This window comes from Silurus aristotelis (assembly GCF_946808225.1).
Source record: "Silurus aristotelis genome assembly, chromosome: 13".
Classification (NCBI taxonomy): Eukaryota; Metazoa; Chordata; class Actinopteri; order Siluriformes; family Siluridae; genus Silurus; species Silurus aristotelis.
Window position 1 is genome coordinate 26,925,220 of NC_139586.1, and position 13,743 is coordinate 26,938,962.

Consider the following 13,743-nt stretch of genomic DNA (forward strand, 5'->3'; position numbering starts at 1 on the left):
TCCAGTGAAGGGAGATGCTACAGTATGTAGTTTTATGCTTTTAACTTTAAAACAATTTGGTGAAGACCTTCATATGGGTGTCATGATCAGGTGTCCACAAAATGATAGATTAAAATTCTACTTTATTATATAGATAAAACAAATTGTGTTTAAACACCTATTTAAAAAATGTTACATGTACAAATTCTTTGAAACTTTGCACTTTTACTCATTACAGTCTTTTGCACTACTGTCATACTGCTGCTTTCTGTCTTGCACCTTACAAATTCCTTTAAACCCAGAACTTCAGAATGTTTACATTTATATCTGGATGTACGGTTGCAACTATAAATTGTTTACATATATTTGGATGTATAGTTGCATATTAACAAAATAAGCTGTTTACATTTACGCAGATGTATATTCAGTCAGATGTTTACAACATATATTTACTTCGTGTATATATATATATATATATATATATATATATATATATATATATATATATATATATATATATATATATATACTGTATACACTGTATATATACATTTATGAGAAAAAACACATTCTTTTATACCGAGTTTGTTGAACTCGAAAAAATTTATTGAAAATAAATTGTCTTTTTGGGTAGCGATGAATAAGACACACATACATCATAATGCACACACTGCATTAAAAAACAATGAGAGGTCAAATGAAAGCTTATGCACTCCAACTATATTATTATTATCATTATAAATGTTATATTTATTCATAGTTTTAGCACTGGAAGGAAATAGTGAGCATTTGTTACATGGATGGAAAAAAAAATTAATGGCAACCTGGTCAGTGTCAATGATTATTTGGGTGCAAATGCCAAAAATTGAATTAATCTTAATAGTCGGTTGATTCCAAGAGAATACAGTAAAAGGGTCTTGTCCAATTTTGCCCATGCTTCATTAAAGACTTTCACCTTGATACCGCCTCGTCTAGTTCCTCTTAGTCGCACAATTTTGATTTTAAACATAATAAGATAATCATAATAAATCAAATAAAATGTGTTTTGCTAATACGCCCAAGATTTACACTACTCTGCTGGACACTCGTTGACATTGATGGCACCGAACACACTGCTGACAGACTTGAAAGAAAGCGAAGCCTGGTCCATTTGCACGTTTCTCAAACATCCCATGTAGGAGCTCCACACAGGCACTTGTTTCCTCTTGGGTTCTGCATTGACAACATGAATAAAGAGCCATCAACAATACAGTAGTGCACAGATGTCTTTACTGCCACTCATAGTGAAACTGCCATAGTTAACTGCCACTCATAGTGTTATCCATAACCAACTATTTCGTTCTGAACAACACTGCATTCACTCTGACGCTGTCCTCTAAAGGTTAAAATAGGATGCGGTATTATTAATACACGCTGTGATTTTGTTATTCATATTCAATACTCTTTAAAGGTGCTTAAGAACCGAATGCATTTGTGAGAGTTTACCTGGCACACCTCCGATGTAAAGTCTATGATGAGTCATGTAAGGAAAATGCACATAAGGCCCAACAGCGCTTTTGGAAATGTGTCCCATCTTAAGCATGATGACGTTTCCTTTTTTGGTTACTGGGGAAAAAAAGTGGTGTAAAAACACGACTCCTGTTCCTAGTGCTGTTTCTAGCCCTTTTTGGCACCCTATATGTGAGATTCCTACCTTACATCCCTAATGACTTATGGGGGTTCCTGGATTCCCCCCATAAGTGAAACCACTACTCCATTGCTCCCCTCTATCTTTACCAATGTACCACTATTTCCCCTATCCTCTACCATTGCACCACTATTTCCTCCTTCCTCTACCACTAATCCACTCATCCCTCCATCCAAAACACTAGTCCACTTCTACCTCCTTCCTCTACCGCTGCTCCACTTATCCCTCCATCCAAAACACTAGTCCACTTCTACCCCCTTCCTCTACCACTGCTCCACTCATCCCTCCATCCAAAACAATAGTCCACTTCTACCTCCTTCCTCTACCACTGCTCCACTCATCCCTCCATTCAAAACATTAGTCCACTTCTACCTCCTTCCTCTACCACTGCTCCACGCATCCCTCCATCCAAAACAATAGTCCATTTCTACCTCCTTCCTCTACCACTGCTCCACTCATCCCTCCATCCAAAACACTAGTCCACTTCTATCTCCATCCTCTACCACTGCTCCACTCATCCCTCCATCCAAAACATTAGTCCACTCCTACCTCCTTCATCTACCACTGCTCCACTCATCCCTCCATCCAAAACAATAGTCCACTTCTACCTTCTTCCTCTACCCCTGCTCCACTCATCCCTCCATTCAAAACATTAGTCCACTTCTACCTCCTTCCTCTACCTCTGCTCCACTCATCCCTCCATCCAAAACACTAGTCCACTTCTATCTCCATCCTCTACCACTGCTCCACTCATCCCTCCATCCAAAACATTAGTCCACTCCTACCTCCTTCATCTACCACTGCTCCACTCATCCCTCCATCCAAAACAATAGTCCACTTCTACCTTCTTCCTCTACCGCTGCTCCACTCATCCCTCCATTCAAAACATTAGTCCACTTCTACCTCCTTCCTCTACCTCTGCTCCACTCATCCCTCCATCCAAAACAATAGTCCACTTCTACCTCCTTCCTCTACCACTGCTCCACTCATCCCTCCATCCAAAACACTAGTCCACTTCTATCTCCATCCTCTACCACTGCTCCACTCATCCCTCCATCCAAAACAATAGTCCACTTCTACCTCCTTCCTCTACCACTGCTCCACTCATCCCTCCATCCAAAACAATAGTCCACTTCTACCTTCTTCCTCTACCGCTGCTCCACTCATCCCTCCATTCAAAACATTAGTCCACTTCTACCTCCTTCCTCTACCTCTGCTCCACTCATCCCTCCATCCAAAACAATAGTCCACTTCTACCTCCTTCCTCTACCACTGCTCCACTCATCCCTCCATCCAAAACACTAGTCCACTTCTATCTCCATCCTCTACCACTGCTCCACTCATCCCTCCATCCAAAACAATAGTCCACTTCTACCTCCTTCCTCTACCACTGCTCCACTCATCCCTCCATCCAAAACAATAGTCCACTTCTACCTCCTTCGTCTACCACTGCTCCACTCATCTCTCCATCCAAAACACTAGTCCACTTCTACCTCCTTCCTCTACCACTGCTCCACTCATAACACTATTCTCTAGCAGTGCTCCATTGCTCTCTTAAACCTCTACCACTAATACACTGGTCTATCCATCCTCTACCACAACTCCACTACTCCCTAATCACACAATCTACCACTGCTTCACAGATCCCTCCATCACCTACCGCAACACCATGCTCTCTATTCTATACCACTGCTCCTTCCATGCTTTAGTGCAGCTCCACTGCTCCCTCACTCCACTTTCTATCACTGCTTTACAGATCCCTCTATACTTTACCAATGCTCCACTGCTTCCCTTATCCTCTACAACTGCACCACATCCACTACTGCACCACTGATTCCACCATATCTCAAGGTACAAGGAAGACATGCTTTAAGACTCTTTTCTGTTTGGAAATAAATATACAAATGTCTAGTGTCAATCTGTTGGCCGTGAACATAATGCTGTTTTAATGCAGAAATAAATACTGACCATAATTCATCATTACAGCATCATTGAAAAAGTAATATTCTGGGTTTCATTTAAATTCTACACCAACTTGCCTTCACATACATTTTGTCAGTGTACAGCAGAGCTTTTAGAAACTGGTCATCTGGAATCAGATGTAAATGTCACCTGTTACATGATGGAAGGATCCTGCACAAAGCGGTGATGGACTGGTCACAGAAGTGCTGTACTCTCCTGCCCCGTCGTTCACTTGGACCACCATCTGTAATCACTCGTGCAGGTCAGTACAGTAAATAATGAGTTCTTGTCATTATTAAAAAGCCCATAGAAAACATAATATGCATAACAGGACATGGATTGAGGAGAAGGATTAGGCTTGATAATGGTCATTAAGAAAAAGTTTGGTTTTGCACCATCAAAATCAAATGGCAACTGCTATGAAAACAGAAAGACAAATTCTTCTTATAGTTTCCCCGATTCCTTTGTTATAATATTTAAAGAAAAATCAAAAACCCAAAAGCAAGAAAATTGTCAAAGACAATTAATGACAGAATTTTAATCAAAATGTGCTTGTTGAACTGATGATGATATTACCGGTTGTTTAAATTGTAAAATTCGCATTATTTGTAACTAATTCCACTTTTAATAAAATACAACAAATATCAGAACATATAATGGGCACAAAACCATAAAGACATCCCATAATACACAGGACAAACTTTAACCAAAGACTCACTGTGCCTTTCTTCAGGAAAACACTCAGGCTGCGATCTTGGTGACTTTGGCAGTGGATGAGTAAACCAGTCGTGTTTCTGGGACGAACTTCAAACGTTAACTTGAACTCAGAACCCAATTTAAAGTGTTTCTCTAAAGAGAAAAAATGCAGTTTAAAAAAAATAATTAAAATTCGAGAATAAGATTTGCATGTTCTTTATTGAACATCGCATTTCACATCTAGTCACTATTTGCTGTATAACCTCCATTCTTCTGGGAACTAGATGTTGGGAGTGTGAGATTTGTCCTCATTCAGCCACAAGGGCATTAGTAATGTCAGGTACTGATGTAGGTGAGGTGAGGAGGCCTGAGGTGCAGTCAGCATTCACATTCATCCCAACTCTGTTCAATAGGGTTTAAGTCAGAACTTTATAGCAGGATCTTTTTAATTCCAAAGCATCTTCATGGCGCTGGCTTTGTGCTTTGTGAATCTTTCCATTGGTGTCAAAACGGCGACCTTTGAGCTCTGGATCTTCATCTTTGAGAAGAGGGCGAACTCATCTTGCGATTAGGGTGAGATCATGTTGTTTCTGGAGACAAACTCACGTTTGAGGAGAGTTTGATGACAGGGTTTGGTGAATAGTAGACATTGTAACACACGTGGTCAGAATAGCACCGTTTGCACAGCTCTCGATGTACACAGGAAGATGTCTTTGGCACACCAACTTTTGAAGGTTGGTGCTCCCTGTGACTGTGCGTGCAACCTTGTGCCACCGTCTGTTGGCGCGTTATAAAGTTTTTTTCACCCCATGTGTCTGGTGTCCCAATACTTTTTCTAATAGAAGTGTATATGAATTGCTCAGTGTAAAATTAGATTTTAGCCTAATGAATTATTAATGTTCTACACATTTCCATGAAACATTTTCACTCCGAATTGGGTGTGTAAGAGCATTTAGTCCCTGTGTTGTTTCTCCTTTTATTTTTCATTCATTATTTCCTGCATCTCATTCAAAAAGTTCTAAGCAAAACAAAACAAAAACTTCATGACACTGCTCCATGACTCATAGCTCTAAATCGAAATGAAATATGATTTTGTAAATGATGTCCGAACCTAACACAATGTATGATCCACCACCAGCGAAGTACACCCCATCCTCAAATCCCCCATCGAAACAGGGACCTCCTCCAAGATTGACGGCCGGCTCTCCAATACGAACGTCATTAAACCTGATGTTGCGGATGCATCCTATCACACTTTTCTGAGGGAAATGTTTGCCCTGGAAATGCAAGATAAGGACGTCTTTTCTGGAAATGCACCTTCTTTATATGTTATATTTTGAGAAAAATCGTGTTCATGTGCACTAAAAACAAAGTTTGATAACATGCCTGAGTGTTGGTGGTTGATTCAATATTTCCAGCTCCAAAATAAACAGGAGGCTGAAGCTCCATCGAGATCCCTTCATCCTTTTGCAACTGTCCATCCGGCACACGAAAACCGTCCACCACCAGGTGTGTGACGTCCCGCTCAACACTAAACCTGATCTGTCAAAAAAATTATAAACAAAACCCCTCAGATGCCAGCTACAACCTTCACACATTTACCTACAGAGCACATATTTACTGAGAATGAGTCATCAAGTGTATTGACCTTTATTGTATTTCCAAAAGTATTGGGACACCTGACTTATCGAGCCATATGTGTTTTTTTTCTCAAACTGTTAGTTTGAAGGCACACAATTGTATAGGATGTCATTGGATGCGGTAGAATTTCCTCTTTACTGGAACTGGGAGACTTAAAAGTATTCCAGCATGATAATGCACAAAGCCAGATCCATGAAGATGGTATGGAGAGGAAGATTTTGAGATCAGTGTCCTGCTATAGAGCTCTGACCTTGAAAGTGGTAGCTCAGTAGATAAGATGTTGGACTTCTGATCATTAAGTAATGGGCTCATGTCCCAGCACCACCAAGCTGCCAAATGCTGAGAATGTAAATGACCCCAACCCTATTAAAGACCTTTACATTTACATTTATGCCACTTGGCAGATGTTCTTATACAGAGCATCATACAACTGAGTAGTCCAGGATTAAGGGACTTGTTTAAGGGCTCGGCAGTTTCAGCTTGATGGTGATGGGGTTTAAATTCTCAACACTCTAATCAGAATTCAGTCAGAAGTCCAACATCATAACCAATAAGCTTCCACGTCCCCTTTGGGATAAATTAGAACGCTGACTGCACTCTTAGTAAAGTCAGGTACTGATGTAAGGTGAGGTAGCTAACAACCTTGTTTTTGAATTTCAGAAAAGTCGAGGTTATCATAACAGCATGTCGTGGGATCTTAAGGAACCACATACATATCCTATGGTGAGGTGTCCACAATTGTTTTGTCCATATATTGTATATTCTCTACAATGTTACAATCCTATGATGTCATTCTTTATAAGATCATAGAGACAATGGTGTACATTGTGCCAGGTGCCATCATTAATCTTCCTCTGATAGGAGATCAGTGTTCCATCGCCGACAAAGAGATTGATTCTGCCGCCGCTCATGAACACAATGATGCGAGCAAAACCAAGCTTGTTGGCGATATGGAGCAGCAGGCCGTTAGCTGACCTCGTCCGCATGTCCAGGAAAATATGAGGCCTAGAAGAGAAGAGAAAATAAAATCTCCACAATAATTCTTGGTTTCCCTGATTGCTGATTTCTGGCAAATCGATAAAAAAGGACCTCTGATTTTAGCCAAAATGCACACTCACCTGTAATTAAGGTCTTCTGGATATATTATATACTGCAGCTGACTGTGTGGGCTGAGATGGAAGGCCAGGGTGTGACTGACTGGCTCGCTACAATCTTGCTGAGACTGAAAAACACAAAATAATTCACATTAAACATTCAGAGCTTTTATTTTATTCATTTAACTGAGCAGTTATGAGGTTAAGAGCCTTGCAAAGAGGCCCAGGAGTAGCAGCTTGGTGTGGCTGGGATCTGAAATTTCAAGATATAATTTTCAAAAAAAAATGCCCCCCAGAACATTTGCTGTGATGGTACACAGACAGAATGACATCTTTAGATAATTGCTAGCAAAATAATTTTACACAACGTTTGCAAAATGTAGGATCTTAAAGGTAAATATAGTGTAGGTTAAGTGATCATGCTACGTGATTGGAAGAACGCAAATCCCACCACCAAGCTGCCACTACTGGCCCCCTGAGCAAGGCCCTTAACCCTCAACTGTTCCGTTGTAAGTCACTCTGGATAAGGGCGCCTGCCAAAATGCCGTATTTCCCATTATGGGAAAAATAATCTCTTAAATTCTCTTTTCATGTTTTCCATCTAACCTTTCATTTATTTTTCATTTCACAACCTGACCTACACTATATGGATAAAAGTATTAGGAATTTTTCAGCCATATGTGATTTTTCCCCAAACTGTTAGCTGCCAGATCCATAGGAGTGGAAGATCTCATGCTATAGAGCTCCGACGCCAACCCTATTGAATTTATGAATGTAAATGCTAACTGCATCCCAGGCCTCCTCACTACCTACACCAGTACCTGACTTTACCAACACCCTTGTGGCTGATGAATCAATGAATCTCCACAAAATCTAGTGGAACATCTTCCCAGAAGAATGGAGGATATTATAACAGGAAATGGGGACTAAATGTAGAATGGGATGATCAAGATCTATCTTGTCTATGTAGTGTAGTATCTGATATTAAAACAATTGAAGATGGAACAAATAAAACATGGGTAATAATGCAAAATATATAAATATATTGTATGTTGTACTAAAACATTTACTTGATTGATGTATAAGGAGTTATTCTGCAGTATCTATTAGTAATTAAGAGTAATAACCTAGTAAAAGTTGTAAAAGTTGTCAGTACTGTAAACCTACACACCTATTTTATTTACGGTTCTGTCTGTGCCTGTATGTGTATCTAAATCGTATATTATTTTGTATTCTCTGAACAAACCTTTCTGATGGACTTGACATGCCCTCTTCCTCTGTTGCTTCTCGCAATGATAGACAGAGGCTGGTGCTGAGGGTTACACACCCCGAAAGAGACGTCTCCCTTCTGAGTGAAATTGCTCAGGCCAATGGGGACGTATCTGTTTTCCAATCTAGACACCGTAAGAACATTAAACCATGTTAGATTTTCTCATATCAACATATTATCAACATGTTTTTATTCATAAAATGCATGGACTAAAAGTCTTGGGACACCTGCCTTTTCCAGCTATATGTGGTTCTTCTACAAAACTGTTACCACAAAGTTCGAGGCACACAAATGTACGGGATGTTTTCGGAAATATTAAATGTGGTAGCATAAAATTCTCCTGCTCCTGTCAACATAGCCACTTCCATAAAGATATACTTTACATGGGTTAAAGTCTTCTGCTATAGAGCTCTGACTTCAACCCTATTGAATACCTTTGGGATGAATTGGAACACTGACCGCACCCCAGGCCTCATCACCTCACCTACATCAGTACTTTACTAACACCCTTGTGGTTGTCTGAATCTCCACAAATCTCCACAAACACACTCCAAAATCTAGTGGAACATCTTTCCAAAATCGTTGAGGTTATTATAACAACAAATGTGAATTAAGTGCGGAATTGGATGTTCAAAAAACATTTTATGTCAGGTTTCCACAAAATGTTGTCGATATAGTGTAGTATGCGTGAAGTCAAACAGTGTGATTAATGAATGTAAACACATTTCTAAATGGAAAAAAATATGTAGATCATTTATCCAAATGTGGGCATTTTTGAATCCATATACGGGAGTCACTATTTGAAAAGTATCAACTATTTCTTTTGCTAGTCACATATTTGTCTAGCTAGTTAAGTAATGTTTTTACACTCTGTAAAATGTGACTCCGTAAAATGTGACTCCAGTAACAGTTAAACTTTCACTTGAGTAAAAGTACAAAAGTATTTGCCTTCAAATATACTTAGATATCCAAAGTACTACCATTTATTATAACTATATTGTTCCTGTTATCATCTTTATCACAAGTCTCTTTTCTTAATCAACTCAGTTTATATGAAAAGACTTGAATGTGACTCTCAGGACACTGATCTATTAATAGAATGTTATCAATGAGTCAAACACTGATTGATTTCTATTACAATGATCATGAGCCCAAAACAAAAGAGCTTCAAAACGGGTGTAGTGGCGAGTTCGAGTCAGGAGTTTCTTCCATCATTTATACCTCAATAAATGTTCTGCTTGCTGTTGAACTGATGCTGAACTGTATGTTGTATGTCTATACTGTCCTCCTCCTCCTAATTACCTACACCTGTCCTCCATTTACCTGTCCCCTTTATAAGGTCCCTATTCCCCTTCACTCACGGTCTGATCTACCAGTTACAACCATAGATCACCTGGACTTCCTACCTCTGGTGTAGCTCCTGGCTACGCTTCTGAAGGAAGCACTCAGTTAAGTGTACCATTTGCTCCAGTCACATCTCAAACTCTCGTGTTTGTTTGTTTAAACAAAATAAAGACATTCTCTATTACTCCCGGTTTCTGATGCCTGATCTATCTATGAGAACAGCTTGGTTTCAAATTGTATATAATGAAACAATCCAAAATGCGAAACCCCTTGTTTTTTGTATGGCTTGTTCTTAAACTAAAACATTTTGGAATAATGTTTTTGTATAAAAGTTGCTCTGATTTGGATATCAAAATAGTGTGATCATCACCATTAACTCTAGCTGGCGATCTAAAACTCTGTACCTCTGACAGAACCTTTATGAGTGTCTGAGTAAAAAGGAAGACACGCCCAACATGTCTCGTTTAAAGACATGCCCACCTTTGCGGAATATGGACACAGAACACATTCTTCAAATATTACAGTATCCCTATATACAAATAGTGCAATGCAAGTAAAAGAACAATATTAACCCTCTCAAGTAAAGATTCCTCAGGCAACCCCTGAATGACTCTTTTCCTAAAATTACTTCGTTTTCTTTCACTATAGAGCCTGTGGACATCGTCTGCACGTCTCCTCTGTCTGAATTGTCAACGTTTAGCTCCATTCTGGAACAAAATAACATATAACATATTAAATGCTATGGAATGATGATTTATGCTTGGAATAAGTGTATACACTAAATACATTTGAATTCTTTTTGGTGGTTCATTCATTCATTTATTTATTCATTCATTTATTCATTCATCCATTACCCTGTGGTGTTTCTTAAAGCCGTCACATAGTGCCATCTTCCCTCATCGTATCTGTTTTTTGACTTCAAATTGGTTGTACTGTCTTTTATCTCGACATATCCATCAACCAGAGACAGTTCAAATCCACTGTTCTGCTTGTCAGAGGCAAATACACCAAGGAACTCTAAATTAGCTTGATTTGTATTGATCCTATACATTGACTTAAATTGAGTTACACTTATTTCAGAAAATCAATCCAGGTACAATGTCATAATCCAGAGATAAAGAATCATTAGAGATAACCGTGCACTCACCGTGTCCCCGGTGTGCAGTAACACACCACTGCTCTGTGTGGATCTGAAGCCCAGCGAAACCATTGTGGCCCTATCTGGCAATGTAATGTTAGTAGTAAGAGCCAGAGAGCTTCCTGTCTCCAGTGTAACCTCATGTACACCCTGAACAAACACAATGATTATTGATTTTACTTAAAAGTTCAATTTAGTAATTACATTAAATGCTGAAACTTTCAATTGGAGTCAAGAAGCTTTTATGGCCATTTCAATCATATATATAGCTGACGCAATACACGGTGAAATGAGACAACGTTTCTCCAGAACCCTGGTGCTACATCGAACAGCATAGTGCTACATAACAGGACACAGAGCTAAGGACTGGCATAAGTGTCCTCGCCACATAAAGTGCATCATGCGTCCACTTTCCTCCTTCTATTATGTGATGATATAGTGTTTATATACTAATATATCAAATAAATAAAAGTAAGGATTAATGCATGGAGTTGCGTGATGGTTTAATCGAGCCTTACCAGTAAAGCCAGTGGACATCCAGGATGAATTCCAATTGCCTCTGAAAATTTGATGGCGATGTCCACCTCAAGGCCTTTGAGACATCCTCTCAGTGCCGGGTGGTTCATATTAAATCTGGAATAAAAAGATTTTACAGATGAATTGAAACAATCACATGATCATTTATCCCACATCAATTAAGGATGTCTTTACTTCAGTTTGCTGTCAATGTAACTGCTTCAGATGTTAAATGTCTTAATTCTGCTAAATTCATTTGAAAAAGAATGAAACCACATATGGAGACAAAAGTCTTGTATCCCAATACTTTTGTCCTTATTGTCGATGTTGAGATTTTCATTGGGAGTGACGACGATGGACAGGATTAGAAATGAGTTTATTAGAGGGACAGCACATTGTAGGACATTTTGGGGACAAAGTGATTGAGATGCCCGATTGAGATGTTTTGGACATGTGCAGAGAAGGGACATGGGGTATATCAGTAGGAGAATGCTGAGGATAGAGCTGCTAGGAAGGAGGAAAAGCGGAATGCCAAGGAGGAGGTTTATAGATGTCGTTTATGAGGGAGGTTTATGAGGGAATACATGCAGGTAGTTGGGTTGAAAGAGGCAGATGTAGAGGACAAGGGGGGGTATGGAGACGGATGATCCGCAGTGGCGACCCCTAATGGGAGCAGCCAATAGAAGTAGAAGAAGTGTATCCATTTGTCATTTCTGCCATTCTCACATTTCAACAGCAGGTCACAGTTTTTGACTTGATTAAACCTTTAGCTTACACTACAATGGGCCAACCTGGCATGCAGGTAAAAACAAGATTTGAAAGTATTAATATCACTCTTTTTATCACATTTATCAGTTGGGTAGATTTTCCATACCAGTACATTGGTTAATAACCTCTTGAATGATTGTGAAACACACTTTAGCTTTAGCTCCTCTGGCAAATGCTCTGCAGGATCCCCGATCAGACGCATTATTAAACAATACTTTGCGGCAGAAGAACAGCTAGCAAAGACCTCCAGGAAACTGGATTTAACATGCAGAGGAATCTGGGGGCTCTCAGACACTTTGAGAATACATGTTTTTGCAGGATATAGACTGGTGTCAACTGAGGCTTGAGGGGACTAACTGATGCTCCGAGCCCCTTTCTGTGCAGCAGCTCTTTTTGCTTGACCACAGGAGAAGGAAGTAGAAAGCTTTAGGGTCCATTTGTTATTTGCTATGGTTCAGACATATTGTAGAAAAATGGTTGGGTTTGTTCACCCAAATTGTGTGATTGTTTCTCATTTTTTATTTTTAATGCCATCCGGCCTGACCAACATTGATATCATTTATATTTTAGTGCAATATAGTGGAATACTTTAAATGGTGCACATTCAGTAGGCACAACTACATAGTTTTTTACAGTGCCCCTGGAGCACAGATAGTTAAGGGCCTTTCTCAAGGACCCAAGAGTAGCAGTTTATTGAAACTATGTTTGAATCTTTTATGTTACACCTTTATGAATAAGATTTGCACCTGAATAGTCATTACCTCTTTGCGATCACATCTGGGATTCCACCAATAAATGCTTGTGTATAGACCCTGTAGTTGATCCTAATATTGACTGCAAACTCAACAACCCTCATTTCCGTTCGATCAGGCGACTGGAGGATTTTAATGTTCTGGAAATAGGTCTGCAGAAGCAAAAAAGAAAAAATTTTAATAAATAATATAATATAATATAATATAATATAATATAATATAATATAATATAATAGAGTGAGTAAATTTTATTTATAAAGTATAAAAAAAAATATTAAAAGATATATAGAATGAAGCTTACCACTGGAAAAACCTTTTCATTACTCTTTTGAGTCTGCGTTGTACCATTCTGTGTGCTCCGCAAAACAACATACCCTCTTTCAACAGTAATGGTGAAATGAGAGTCCTGTAAAAGTAAAAATACTTTCATTTGCTAGATTATTTAATAATACATTTAATGACATATACACATATATACACCTACACATCCATCTAAATATTAAATCAGTCATTCCTGTTCAGCACATAAGCAGCAGCGCAACATATACAATCCTACAGATACTGTACAGGTCAATAATTTTTCATCAGACAACAAAACAGTATATATATATATACATGGCATGGCTGTTGTTGTCATGTAGGCTGGTTTCAAATACTTCTGTCACAGTCCATAGTTATAACACACAATAGGCACCGAATACATTGCAATACATTTTACATCCTCTCACTCTTTTCACTTTTATTTTAAACTTTTCGCTACAAAGATATAACCGTCTAAATATAAGAAATAAATGTATAATTTAAGAAAATACAGTCTAGAAACACGTCAAATTATCTGCCAGTGCAGTAGGATAATTACACTTGTTAACATTTGAAAGGAAAAGAGGAAAAAGAAG

General features: G+C 38.8%; 1 protein-coding gene across 1 annotated transcript in view; it reads right to left on the bottom strand.

Annotated features, from left to right (window-relative positions):
* Positions 1–575: 575 nt before the first annotated feature.
* The window catches only part of lama3 (laminin, alpha 3), a 32,165-nt gene continuing 18,997 nt past the window's right edge, over positions 576–13,743 (bottom strand). The window contains exons 24-37 of the mRNA XM_083558995.1: positions 13,149–13,253; positions 12,857–12,999; positions 11,330–11,444; positions 10,821–10,961; positions 10,528–10,658; positions 10,246–10,380; positions 8,306–8,453; positions 7,084–7,187; positions 6,790–6,970; positions 5,359–5,866; positions 4,347–4,850; positions 3,779–3,872; positions 1,465–1,584; positions 576–1,191 (exon numbers count right to left, since the gene is read on the bottom strand). Coding sequence (XP_083415121.1) covers positions 5,654–5,866; positions 6,790–6,970; positions 7,084–7,187; positions 8,306–8,453; positions 10,246–10,380; positions 10,528–10,658; positions 10,821–10,961; positions 11,330–11,444; positions 12,857–12,999; positions 13,149–13,253 — 1,416 coding nt within the window. The 3' untranslated portion in view covers positions 576–1,191; positions 1,465–1,584; positions 3,779–3,872; positions 4,347–4,850; positions 5,359–5,653. The remainder of the gene's footprint in view (positions 1,192–1,464; positions 1,585–3,778; positions 3,873–4,346; positions 4,851–5,358; positions 5,867–6,789; positions 6,971–7,083; positions 7,188–8,305; positions 8,454–10,245; positions 10,381–10,527; positions 10,659–10,820; positions 10,962–11,329; positions 11,445–12,856; positions 13,000–13,148; positions 13,254–13,743) is intronic.